Genomic DNA, 14,321 nt, shown 5'->3' with positions numbered 1-14,321 from the left:
GTATGTTTCATTTCAGGGTTTTTTTTTGTATTTTTAAAATGTTTTATCATCATAGACTGCATAAAATTCTCTATCCCACATTACATATTTTCTCTACTGTTCAATAGCCTTTATAAATTACATGTTTAATTGCTGCCTAATTTTCCATTGAGTGCATATAGCTTAATTTGCTTAATCATTTTCCTAGTGTGGAACACAAATTATTTCCCTTTTTTAATTTTGCGAGTAGTATTTCAATGGACATGTCAGATAACAGAATCTTTCCTTAGGTTAGAATCTCTCAAGTAAGATTACTCGGTCAGAATTTGAACCTTTTGATCACTAGTTACCATTATTTTAACATTCATTGGTAGATCTTTCCTGAAACAACTCTTATTGTGGTGTTTAATGGCAATTTTCTATTTCCCTTATTTATTAATTGTATTTTTCTACTTTTTAAAATTTATTCAGTCATTTATTCATATCAGTATAGGCTAATGGATAATTATTCTCTCCTTTGGGTTATAATTCAATAATATGGTTATTTGTTTATTCAAATTATTCCAGAATGGGGAGAATTACTTAGTAATATTAAGTAATAGCAATATTATTAATATTGAGCAATGCTAAGTCCTTTAATCCATGTAGAGCATACTTGCTTCATATTTTTAGGTCTATTTTGATTTCTTTCATCAGTACTGATTAAAAAGCCATGCAAGGAAGCAAGGGCAAAAATGAACTATTGGGACTTCATCAAGATAAAAAGCTTTTGCACAGCAAAGGAAACGGTCAACAAAACCAAAAGACAATGGACAGAATGGGAGAAGGTATTTGCAAATGACATATCAGATAAAGGGCTAGTATCCAAAAATCTATAAAGAACTTATCAAACTCAACACCCAAAGAACAAATAATCCAAACAAGAAATGGGCAGAAGACATGAACAGACATTTTTCCAAAGAAGACATCCAAATGGCCAACAGACACATGAAAAAGTGCTCAACATCGCTCGGCATCAGGGAAATCCAAATCAAAACCTCAATGAGATACCACCTCACACCAGTCAGAATGGCTAAAATGAACAAGTCAGGAAATGATAGATGTTGGAGGGGTTGCGGAGAAAGGGGAACCCTCCTACACTGTTGGTGGGAATGCAAGCTGGTGAAACCACTCTGGAAAACAGTATGGAGGTTCCTCAAAAAGTTGAAAATAGAGCTACCATACAATCCAGCAATTGCCCTACTGGGTATTTACCCCAAAGATACAAATGTAGGGATCCGAAGGGGTATGTGCACCCCAATGTTTATAGCAGCAATGTCCACAATAGCCAAACTGTGGAAAGAGTCAAGATGTCCATCGACAGATAAATGGATAAAGAAGATGTGGTATATATACACAATGGAATATTATGCAGCCATCCAAAGGAATGAGATCTTGCCATTTGCAACGACGTGGATGGAACTGGAGGGTGTTATGCTGAGCGAAATAAGTCAATCAGAGAAAGACATGTATCATATGACCTCACTGATATGAGGAATTCTTAATCTCAGGAAACAAACTGAGGGTTGCTGGAGTGGTGGGGGGTGGGAGGGATGGGGTGGCTGGGTGATAGACATTGGGTAGGGTATGTGCTATGGTGAGCACTGTGAATTGTGCAAGACTGTTGAATCACAGATCTGTACTTCTGAAACTAATAATGCAACATATGTTAAAAAAAAGAAAAAGAAGAAGATAGCAGGAGGGGAAGAATGAAGGGGAGTAAGTCAGAGGGGGAGATGAACCATGAGAGACGATGGACTCTGAAAAACAAACAGAGTTCTAGAGGGGAGGAGGGTGGGGGGATGGGTTAGCTTGATGATGGGTATTAAAGAGGGTACATTCTGCGTGGAGCACTGGGTGTTATGCACAAACAATGAATCATGGAACACTACATCAAAAACTAATGATGTAATGTATGGTGATTAACATAACAATAAAAAATAAAAAAAAAACTGAAAATTGAACTGCTACGTCACCAAAGAAGATATACAGATGGAAAAAGGTGTATGAAAAGATGTTTAACATCATATCTCATTAGGAAAATGCAAATTAAGACCACAGTGAGATACCACTTGACACCCACTAGGATGGCTGAAATGAACAAAGCCTACTGTGGTGGGGGGTGGAGCCTCTCACTGCCATATATTCATAGGGGAGTGTAAAAGGGAATGAAAGGGAAAGCTGTTTGCCATTTCTTAAGAAATTAAACATATAGCCCTTCCATATGATCCAGTCATTTCATTTCTCAGTATTTACTTATGAAAAATGAAAGGACACATCCATACAAAGACTTGTACACGAATGTTCATTACAGCTTTATTTGAAAAGCCAAAAACTGGGGCAACTCAATGTCCATTAGCAGATGAATGGATAAACAAGCTGTGCCATCTCTCTACAATGGAACACTACTCAGCAATAAAGCAAATTATTGACACATGCAACATAGATGACTCTCAAAATAATTGTGCTGAATGAAAAAAGCCAAACAAGAAATACATACAGTATGATTCCATTTTATGGAATTCTAGAAAATGCAAATTAATCTGTAGTAGCACAAAGCAGATAAAGATCACCTGGGGATGGAGGAGGGTGGCCAGGGAGAGGTGAGAGGGGGATGAGAGGGAGCAAAAAAAGCATGAGGTAAGTTTTGGGAGCAAGAGAAGTGTCCATTATGTTGACTGTGCTCATGGCTTCCCAAATGTTTATAAAAACTTTAATTGTACACTTGCAGTATGTATGTTTTATTTTATGTCAATTATGCCTCAATAAAGTTTAAAACAAATAGTAAAAAAAAATGAATTAAATTGTCAAAAAAAAAATGAGTGAGAAAGACAGAAAACCAGAGCCTTGGGTTTGGCAACGCAGAAGTTGCTAGAGGCTTCTACCAGAGTGATTTAGGTGAGCGAGCAGACAGCTAGCCAGACTACAGTGAGCAGAGTGACAGGAACTTCTGATTTTAGAATTATTGCAGATTATGTCTTGCCCAAAATGCTCACTGCAACAAAAGTACACAGAAACAAAGCATAACACTCCTTTAAATATATGCTCTTAAGCAAATGATTGCTGAATCCACACACCAAAAAGAGAAATTCCCAGGAAAAAAAGGGGAAGCTCAAAAAGAATGAACTATGGCAGTAGATAGAAGCCCAAATATACCAGTGATCACAGTAAATGCCCACTGGTTAAACTCTCTAGTTAAAAGTGACTGAAAGGGGTGCCTGGGTTTTAGTTAAGCATCTGCCTTAGGCTCAGGTCATGATCCTGGGGTCCTGAGGTCCCTGATCAGTGGGGATTCTGCTTCTCCCTTCTGCCCCTCCCTCTGCTCATGCTGTCTCTCTCAAATAAATAAATAGAATCTTTAAAAACAATAAAAAATAAATAAAAGTGACTGAAATATTGTATTTTGAAAGCCCAGCTATATGTTGTTTATGAAAAATACACCTAAAGGACATAGACTGAAAATAAAGGAATGGAAAAACCCAAAGAAAGCTGGTATAAGTCTATTAATATTAGAGAAGATAGACTTGAAAGCAAAAACCTTCATTAGGGATAAAGAAGGTTACTAAGTAATAATAAAAAGAGCCACTCACCAGGAAGACGTACCATCATAAACTTGTTTATGCACCTACTAACATAATGCTGAAATATGTAAGTCAAAAGATGACAGTTAAGAGTAAATTGACAAATGTACCACCTTTGTGGTTATGTTACATGTTAAAATCACCCTTCTCTTAATAGCAGATGAAAAACTAGTCAAATTACTGAGGATTAATAGTATTAATGAGGATTTAGCAGTTAACAAGCTTGAGCTAATGAGCACTTATTAAACCCTGCATGAACTTATTAGAGAATACACATTCTTTTCAAACACCCAGGGAACATTTATGAAATGAAACATGTATTATGCCATAAAGCCAGTTTCAACTCATTTCAAAGAATCAATATCATACAGACCACAGTCTCTGACTATAATTAAATAGAAATTAGAAACAAAAAGATAACTAAAACATACATTTAAATAAATCATGGGTCAAAGAACAAATCATAATGGCAATTAAAAAAAAAATACAGGAGAAAGTCCAAACACCTTACCCTAGTGTTTGAAGCTTCATATAGTTACAGAAACAAGACAATTAAGAAGTGCCAGGACTGTGACAAAATAAAGAGAGGTTTTTTGCTTAAAAACATTCAAATTTGACCTACTGCTCACTCCCACAAAAAAACTTCAACAAAAAGAATACTTTTGCTTCTAGATTTAACCCCTAGGCCATCCCTTCAGGGTAACCCTGGAATTATATTGAATCATGCTGAGAAATTATTCAAGGATTACTCCTGAGTCAAGTCAGGAAGAAAATATTTTTTTTAAAGATTTATTTATTTATTTATTTGACACAGAGAGAGAGAGAGAGCACAAGCAGGGAGTGGCAGGCAGAGGGAGAGGGAGAAGCAGACTCCCCACTGAGCAGGAAGCCCGATGCAGGGCTCCATCCCAGGACCCAGGCATCATGACCCAAGCCAAAGGCAAACACTTAACTGACTGAGCCACCCAGGTGCCCCGGAAATATTCTTTCCTCATAAGATTTAGAATCTAATGTTCAACCAAATCAAATGCTTTTTTAGAAAGACATCTATTCTTCATATTTCAGCATTTGTACACTTTAAGGAATTTTAAACCTGCTATTCCAGTGCAGAGACTACACCAGTTTTGTAATCTAGAAAAATTATTTTATTTTTTCCCCCAAAGTCTTTTATTTTCATTAAGACAGAGTGAGACCCCTTCCCAAAATAACCTGGAGCTCAAAGAAAGGCCTGACAGTCAGCAAGACCCAGCCAGGGAGTCCAGTTTCTTGGCAGTAGCCCAACCCCTTACTGGCATCTGTTTAAAGTGTCATTAGGAAATGACTCTGCAGTATTCTGGGAGGTGATGCTGAGTAGAGGGTAGAGGCAGGAATGAGACCTCTGGCATTTGGGAATAGTCCTTGTCCAGATCATTGGTCATTTGGAACTTGGGACTTCGGGATTCTCTGGGCCTGAAGCTCGTGAGTGTGGATGCCACTCTGAGTCTGTAAAGTAATGTTGAGCTATGACAAAGCTGAAAGGACCACTCACATGCTCTATCATCAGGAAGTCAGTTCCTGATTTAATAACACAAGTTGGTGAGCTGAGGGAATGGAGATGCTCCAAAGGAGCACTCACTGAGCAGGAGCATGCTGCAGGCCTGTCAGCAGGCCTCTGTGCTTGCCAAGGCATGTTCACATCCACATCTTGCTCATCCTGGCGGGGCTGTGGGCGGTGCCTGGCACCTGGGAATTGGGTGACTGCACCCCTGTGCTCCTGTTGGGGACCCTGGGAAACCCTGACTTCCCAACTGGATATCTCCCCGGGATACCCCATGGCAAGCACACAGCCCTCCTTTCCAAATGGTTTTATTTTTAATGTTTCCTTTCCTATTCCCTATTCCTTCCTGCTTTGCAACCAATTTGAAACTATAGTATCATTATTCCTGATGTTCTGAATCTATCTTGTGCCTTAAAAGCTTCACAGTGCATGCTTTGTTGTGTTTGTTTTTCTCCTCTCAGTTACGGAGTAATTAAAAGCATTTACTTTGGGAAATCTCTTATGACAAGTCCTGAGAAACCATGCTTAGGAAGGGCTGGTTGAGTAAATGGCTTCTGTACAAAACTTGTGTGGAGGATCCTTAGCTACAAGTGGAGCCAAGTGCTCGCTCCACTCCTGATCTAAGGAGTCTTTGGGGAGTTTGTGATCGAAAGCTGGGTGCAGGGGCGCCTGGGTGGCTCAGTCGTTAAGCGTCTGCCTTCAGCTCAGGTCATGATCCCAGGGTCCTGGGATTGAGCCTCGTGTCGGGCTCCCTGCTCAGTGGAAAGCCTGCTTCTCCCTCTCCCTCTGCTTGTGCTTGCTCTCTCTCTCTCAAATAAATAAATAAAATCTTAAAAAAAAAAGAAAGAAAATTGGGTGCAGCATTATCACCATGTTCAAGGCATTGTCTAATACATGCTACAACCATGATACGTGGATGAAACTCTAAAATATTATGCTGAAAGAAAGAAGCCAGACCCTGAAGAGTACATACTGCATATTCTGGTCATTTGAAATTCCAGAAACGGCAGATCTAGACTGTGACAGAAAGCAGGTCATTGGGGAGTAGGGGGAAGGAGAGAGGTGGAGAATGACTGGGAAGGGGCAGGGGCTTTTTTTTTGAGAAATAGAAATACTCTAAATTTTTATTTTTTAATTTATTTATATATGGGTATCCACATTTGTCAAAATGCATAGATCATCCACTTTAAACAGATGAATATAAATTTGTATCTCAACAAGGTGCCTGGTGGCTCATTCAGTTGAGCATCTGACTGTTGATTTCAGCTTAGGTCATGATCTCAGGGTTGTGGGATTGAGCCCCAGGTTGGGCTCTGTGCTCAGTGGGGAGTCTGTCTAGGACTCTTCCTTTCCCTCTGCCCCTCCCCCCGTTCTCTCTCTCTCTCTCAAATAAATAATTTAAAAAAAAGAAATGTGTAATGACAAAAAGGAAATTTGCAAATACTTGCACAGTTCTGTATTTTTCTTCCAATTCTCAAAACTGTCTTGGGCATTTATAATATTGCAAAATGTGTTTGAAATCCAATAACTCTTGTTGTTGTTGTTTTTTTACTCCAGCAAACCTAACTCAGAAAACATTTCTAAGTGTAAGAGTGTTGACTTTAATCCAGTTAGTTATATAAGAACAAACAACACAAAGCGAACATATATTAATTTGTTCTTTCCTGCTGAAAACATTAGGCAGAGATATGCTTTTCATCATGACTCACACAACATATTTATACTTATTTCAACTGCACATGCTCATTTGTCCTATTCTGATTTTTTAATAGGGTTGCTTTTAACTATGTGCTACATTTTCTCCCTACTGTTTGAGTTTGGCTTCATTGCTTCTTTCCTGTGTTAATAAAAGGTAGCTCTTCATATTTACCTCTCTTTTCCTAGGTGCACAAGGGGAACTAATGAGATGTTTCTGAAACTTCCTTCTTCTGACAAAGGCTGGTGTAGTGTAAACATGTGTGCAAATATCCTCAGGCCTTGTCTCTGACTCCTGTCTTCTTGCCTTTCCAGACTCCAGAGCCAGGTGCACACCTGCCAGGTGAAGACAAGGTTGAAGATAAGCAGCTCCCCACTTTTCCTGCAGAACCAGAGGAACAGGGATGGAGCCAGGAAACAGACCACAATGATTTTGAGACACTGTCCCACCAGAGCGAAAGTCATTCAGACACAAAAACCGACCCCTTCGAAAGTGCTTCCGACACAGAGTCTCTGCCTGGTGACCTCACAGGGGGGATCTGCCTTCCTCTAAGTGGTACCTCTGTGGACAGAGAAGGACACTGGGGGTGCCCTGACATCCCAGCAGCCAGACCTCCTTGCAAACAGCTTTCAACTGGTGTCCCTGGGCTTGACCCAAAGGAGGACCTAGATTTGTCCCTTGACCTCAAGGAAGAGTCTTACAAAAGTGGGTTTCAAGCCTTTGCTGCAGTTGCTGGAGAAGAGAAGACAGCACACCTCCAGGACAATGGCGTGGCCAGCCTAGAGCTAGAGTCTTTGCTGGCAGGGTCTCCTTACCACACAGAGGGCTGCTCACAGGGTACCACAGGCAGCTACAGTCTCCAGCCAGCAAAGGTGGTGACTGCACAAGACCTCAGGGGATTGTCTATTTTTTCTCTTCAGAAATCCAGGTCTGAGAGTTGTCTGGGCATTCCAGTGGTCTGGCCCTTCCTTCTCTGGTGCTGTGAACTGGGCCAGAGCTGGCCACATATCCACAACAGGGCCAGGGGCCCAGGGCTGCCTTACAGAGGTCCACTGCACAACACAGCCCCTCTGGGAGCCAGGACAAAGAAGGGGAGTACTCTAGGCCCCGAAGGGAACACAGACTTGTTCTGTGCCCAGCCCTGCTCTGATGCCCCTTGTCAGCTTCCTTTGGGAACATCCTGCCTCGCATATGCCAAGCTTCACCATAGTGCCCCAGAAAATGTTAATGACAAGGACAGGACATCCCCAGAGCACTGCTCTCAGCACGTGAGGACACTGACTAGGGCCCATTCCATAGCTGTGTTTCCCTTAAGGTTCCCTAAGAATCCTCCAGGACAGAACTTTGTGAAATTTGGGACTCATTTGAGGAAAGGGACCGAAGCAGAACAAGATCCAAGAACACAAAACCCTCTTCACTCTGTTCCCACCCAACTGTCTCCTTTGCCTTCTGCTTCCCAAAGGAGGGCCCCTTACTTGCAGGACCAGTATAAACCCAGGGCTGCTAGCTGGAAGAGGGCCTTTCAGGACACACCCTGTGAATATTGCTGGCTGGAAAACCAGCTGGGACAGGATTCTAGATCCTGCCCAGTCTCTTCATGCCTTACTGCAGAGTCTGTGAGCCTTGACACAGAGGAAGTGCCAGTGCCCACAGAGTGCAAGTCGGAACACAGCCCAGAAAGCCTGCAAGAGGAACCCCAAGGCACTGGCCCTGCACCAAACGATGCTGATGTGAGTGACAGACAAAAGCACCTTCAGGACATTTCTGTTGAGGCAGGAAACCAAACCAGTAATTACAGATCAAAGTACATTCTCAGTGAGAAAAGAAAGCCACCTGCTAGGGCCAAGTTCCCACATCATTCCGGCAATAGCAGGTCACAGGTGAGGAACAGAGACTGGACGGGTTGCCGCGAAGTGAGTGATTGTTCAGTTGCTCCAGAGACCACCCTGAAAGCAAGTGCAAAGGAAGTGGTAGGCGTGATGGTTCTAGACCCCAACTGCACCAAAAGTGCCTTGCAGGAATTTTCGGAAACCACAGCATCCGCCGTGTCTCATTGCAGCGGTGGGGATGAGTGTGACCAGGGCCTGGAGGGTGCTGCGCAGTGCTCTCCTGAGGGCCTGAAGCTAGAGCCCAAAGTAGACACCTCTAGGGGCAGATGTACACTCATCATTATAGCTGTGGAGCAGAAAGGTCTGCAGGCCACCAGGAGGAAAGCGGGTGCTCTTCCAGAAACACAGTCTGAATTTCTGGAGAAAAGACCACCATCTCCCTGCAGTGTTCGAGCAAGCCCCTGTGACTCTCCCACGGCTGGAAAACCACAAACTTGTGGCAGTGAGTGTGAGCTGCCCACTGCCAGCAGACTGGGAGGTGATGATGGGACTCCTTGGCAGGGGGCCCAAGCCGCAGAACTTGCGGTAGTTCTGCTCCCCCAAGCTGCCTCCCAAGAGAGGCCCCTGGGCAAAGAGACTCGTTCCCAGGAGCCCGCCCTGGGCAGGCTGAGCACAGGGGATGCTGCAGAAACAAACCCGCCTGCGGCAGACACGGCAGAGCGTGCTGCTAGGGAGCCGGGCCCTGGTCCTGAAGACACACGCAGGGCCCATGGCTTTCGCCGCGCGGGGAGCCGAGGAGCACAGAGCCCCGAGGCCGGCCGAGGAGCAGGGGAAGCGGAGGCGGCGGCGAAGGGCTCTGGCACCCCGTCTTCTGCCAGCACCCAAGCTTTCCCGCCGCCCGGCCTGCTCCGCCGCCCCTGCAAGGCCGCACGGGAGCCTGGGAAGCGCCTGACGTTTCCCAAGGTGACCGCGCTCAGGAAAAGCAGGCCCTCGGTTGCCGAGACCCCGGGAGGGGACGCCTGTGCGCAGGGCCCCGGGCGACTGCAGCCCGCCGGCCCCGTGGCCTGCTGGCAGAACGCTGTCGGCGGGGACGCGCCTCCTATACACCCAGTGGGCACGGGCGCCTCTCGGAAGGCCATCCCCCAGGGCGCAGGGGGCGGAGCTGCAGGGCTGAGAGAAGGGGACACTGTGGAGACACCAGGGGACCTGGGTGGCAGAACACTGTCCTCAGAGTGCTATGATGCCAAGAGCCTCAAAACTCCAGAGAAAAGGCTCAGGGCAAGGTTGGCCTTAGCTCAAAAGACCTTTGCAAATTTTTTTGAGTCGAAAGTTTTAGAAAAAGAGAACACTGATGAGTGTTCTCCAGGTTCTCTCAAGGGCCGGAAGGAGAAGAGCAGGCCGCGGCAGAGTTCCTGGCGTGCTTTTCTGAAAAGCAAAGATGCCGAAGGCCCCAAAAGACCCACCTTAGTAAGTCTGGTTCCAGGACAGGAAACCTTGAATTCCCTCAGACCTTCTCCACCAAGGACCGACAGTCACTGTGAGGAGCAGGTAGAAGACAAGGAAAGCTGTGTTTTTGGAGATCACTGGTCACCTCCACATTCCCCCACACCTTTGTCACCCAGCAATTTGGTCTCTCCAGACAACAGGAGAAAAAGTGAGCCAACCATCAAATGCACAAGCCCCCAGGAAAGTGGTAGCTACCTAACTTCAGGTATCTTTCCTGAAAAGTCCTGGCTGATGTCACCCACCAGCCCTCGTGCCCCGCAGGCTGGGATCAGCTGCACCCTTCCCTCCAGCTCTGCCTGTTTCTTGGCATATGGAAGCCAAGGCATGCCCTGCAAACCCATGAGTCCCAAGCCCCGGAGCCCCAGGCCTGGTGTTCATCGGGCAGATTTCCACTACCCTGGCAGGAGCAGTGCCATCTCCATGGTTTCTCTTGGAAGCTACATTGATGTGGATAACAGCTCAGAGGCTTCTGAAAGGCCCAAGACCCCCAAGGCCCAGGCAAGCCTCCTGCTTTCTCTGCAGACACTAGACCAGGATGACCAGAAGGAAGAGAGTGGGAAAAGAGGCTGGCATCACCATGGCCTGAGCGTAACACCCTCGCTCAGGGACCTTCCTGGAAGTGAGGTGAGTTACCTGTGACTCCCACCAACCTGTTTATTTACCTCTAAATGCAGGAGGAGGGAACCAGATGGGAAATTTTCCCAAGTGAGGAGAGAGGTGAAGCAGGAAGGCCAATCTGCCTTCCATGGAGACTGTACCATTTAACACTCCTGGAGTGCCCCGACCCTAATCAACATAGTGTGTGACCAACTTCTGGGAATTTGCCAAACTAACAAGTAGGAATTGGCATTTCACTATAATTTTGTGCTTCTGGGTTTTTTTTTTCCTTGTATAAATCCAGCTATTTGAATTCCTTTTTCTATCAATTGCCTATTCTTCTTTCAGGTGGTTGATGCAGGCTTTTTCCTGTCAGCCTTCATCCTTCCCCACTGTGAAATTTTTTTTTTAAATTTCCCCATGTTGTCTTCTAATATTTTTAATGTGTTTTTTTAATTAGGTCTGATACCATTGAGCTTATTTCAGTATAATGAGATAGTTGTTGGTGCTTCTGAATTTCCTAGTAAAAAAAAAATGGTCTCTCCCCCGAAGCCAAGACCCAGAACAGGGTAACATGGTGTTGGGTCAGGCACAAGAAAGGTATGCAAGCTTGGGTTTTCTCATGAGTCACTGCCCTCAGAAGGAGTAGCTTTTTTGAAATTCCAGAAAGAATACCCTTGGGACTGTGAAAGAAAACCTCCCTATGCCCTATCCACCTCTGCATCTGTGTGCCCCCACCCCTCCACTTCTTTAGACAAATGACGTCTGTCTCCTCTGGGCCCAGCACTGTGCTGGTGTGAAAGGACTTCAAGGTCAGCATCAGTGTCCAGGCAGAGCTGGTCAGGGCAGGCCCAGCTGCACACTGTCCCCTGGTTCCTGGGGAGCCCCTCCCCTGAGCGAGCCATCTGTGTGGAGCCAGTGGTGCTGGGCTAGTCTGTGCTCGCCCTCCTCCTGCTGTCACCCATCCAGATACTCCTGTGGGTCTCTGGTCTCAGAACACACGCATTTTCCCTGTGTTCATGTATTTGCTGCTCTCTTGTCTTCCTACATGTTCTGATGTGCACGCACATTAGGCCTTCCCTAGTGGGGAAGATAGGAACTAACAGGGGTCACCCACTTCAGGCCTGGCCCTTTCCTGGGCACCTTCCAGGTGTTTGCCTGAGTCCTACCACATCTGCTCCTTCTCTTATACAACACTTGGACAGCCTCTGCGGGTCTTAACAAGCAGTGATGTGATTGCAAAGTGCCTAGGAAAGGGCTGGGTGTGAAGTGGGTGTTGGATAGATGTTACCTCCTGTTCCTCTTTGTCTTTCACATCTTACCTGACAAAAGGGAAGGCCTCGTGTGCCTGCACATCAGAACACGTAGGAAGGGGCGCCCGGGTGGCTCGGACTGTTAAGCGTCTGGCTTCAGCTCAGGTCACGATCCCAGAGTCCTGGGATCCAACCCTGCATCGGGCTCCCTGCTCAGCCAGGCGTCTGCTTCTCCCTCTGGCCGTCCCCCTGCTTGTGCTATCTCTGTCTCTCTCTCTCTCAAATAAATAAATAAAATCTTAAAAAAAAAAGATGTATGAAGACAAGAGAGCAGCAGATACATGAACACAGGAATGGGAAGGGGAGAAAGTCTTTGAAGTTTGCTCTCTAGCTGAAGCCCAGAGCAATCAGGGACCAAGAAACGCAACGTGGAGATAGGAAGGCTCCCTCTTGTGGCTGCTCCTGGGAGAGCAGGCAGTGATTGGAGGAGTAATTAGCAAGAAATTCAGTCAGCATTCCCATTTATTCCTTCCACAGTGCATTTAAGGAACAAAGGTTCTTTTATTCCATACCCTAAGACAACCGTTCTTAATATCCTGTTAGATTTTTTTCCAGCTTCTTTTTTTGCAAGGAAGTTTTATATATTTATCATGGTTGTGATAATGCCATCTATAGAGGCTTTAATTTTCTATGATTTTGCCTCCTGCACTTGGTTTCTTTAAAGCTCTTTTAATTTGAGAAATTCAGAGGTCATACAGAAAAGCATAATGCACATACATATAGATAATATTTTTTTAAATGCAAGTGATTTTATTAGGTATAAACATTCTTGGTGTAGGACTAAAAGTTATTGCATCACTTTAAATATCTTGAGTATTAGATAATTGATTAACAGAATAGACTATGATTGGAATGGTAATAATGAATTTTCACATAATAGAGCTTTAGATTATGCATTTTTTTCTTTGCTTATCATTTGGAAAGAAAATGTTTTTATTTAAATTCAATTAGCCAACATATAATGCATCATTAGTTGTTTTTTTTTTAAATTTTATTATGTTATGTTAGTCACCATACAGTACATCATTAGTTTTTGATGTACTGTTACATGATTCATTGTTTGCATATAACACAACCACTTTGGAAAACAGTGTGGAGATTCCTCAAAAATTTAAAAATAGAGCTACCATACGACCCAGCAATTGCACCACTGGGTATTTACCCCAAAGACACAGATGTAGTGAAAAGAAGGGCCATATGCACCCCAATGTTCATAGCAGCAATGTCTGCAATAGCCAAACTGTGGAAAGAGTCCAGATGCCCTTCAACAGATGAATGGATAAAGAAGATGTGGTCCATACATACAATGGAATATTAGCCATCAGAAAGGATGAATACCCAACTTTTGCATCAAAATGGATGGGACTCGAGGAGATTATGCTAAGTGAAATAAGTCAAGCAGAGAAAGTCAATTATCATATGGTTTCACTTATTTGTGGAACATAAGGAATAGCATGGAGGACATTAGGAGAAGGAAGGGAAAAATGAAGGCAGGGAAATTGGAGGGAGAGATGAACCATGAGAGACTATGGACTCTGAGAAACAAACTAAGGGTTATAGAGGGGAGGGGGGTGGGGGGATGGGTTAGCATGGTGATGGATAATATATTGTTGTAAAACAAAAACCGAGTAACCTCCACCCATTAAGAAACACCACACTCCCCCTACCCCATCCCTTCTTGCTCAGAGCGCCCTCCCTTCTCACTGACAGTAACCACTGCAACCTTTATGGTATTCACTTCCTTGCCTTTCATTATAACTTTACTACTTAACTTTGCATCACCAAACCACATAGTTTATTTTTGCCCGTTTTTGAGCTTTATGTAAATAAAACCTTATGATTTCCTTTAAACCTATCCATTCTATTGTCCGCCTCATTTTGCTCTAATTTTGTTAAGACTCATTCTTACTCTGCGTATCTAACGTTGTTTCATTTTCATTGTTATACAGAATTACTTTGAATCAGCATACCACACTGTGTTTATTAGTCGGCTATTGTTAGACATCGGGGCTTTCTTCAGTTGCGTCTCTCATGAACAGGGCTGTTCGGATCGTTTGTGCCCTGGTGCCTACTGCACATGCAAATGCATCTCTGCCCAGTGCATTCAGAGGAGTGAGATGGCTGGCTCACTAGGGGATGCAGATCTTCAGCTTTACTAGATACTGTCAAACGTTTTCCCAAAGTGATTGTGCCAATTTACACTCCTTCCTTGAGATTTCTTTTACTCCATATTATCATTAACAT

The 14,321-nt window shown here is 44.2% G+C and overlaps 1 protein-coding gene across 3 annotated transcripts in view; it reads left to right on the top strand.

Annotated features, from left to right (window-relative positions):
- The window catches only part of ARHGEF4 (Rho guanine nucleotide exchange factor 4), a 246,065-nt gene that overhangs the window by 82,522 nt on the left and 149,222 nt on the right, over positions 1-14,321 (top strand). For all 3 annotated transcript variants that reach the window (XM_073889674.1, XM_025855342.2, XM_073889673.1), the window contains exon 2: positions 7,147-10,791. In XM_073889674.1, the coding sequence (XP_073745775.1) occupies positions 7,147-10,791 (3,645 nt within the window). The remainder of the gene's footprint in view (positions 1-7,146; positions 10,792-14,321) is intronic.

The sequence above is a fragment of the Callorhinus ursinus genome, unplaced genomic scaffold (genome assembly GCF_003265705.2).
Source record: "Callorhinus ursinus isolate GAN/ISIS: 27379988/994484 unplaced genomic scaffold, GSC_fseal_2.0 scaffold114, whole genome shotgun sequence".
NCBI lineage: Eukaryota > Metazoa > Chordata > Mammalia > Carnivora > Otariidae > Callorhinus > Callorhinus ursinus.
Note: the sequence above shows the minus strand (reverse complement) of the source record. Positions and strands in the feature narration are given on the sequence as shown.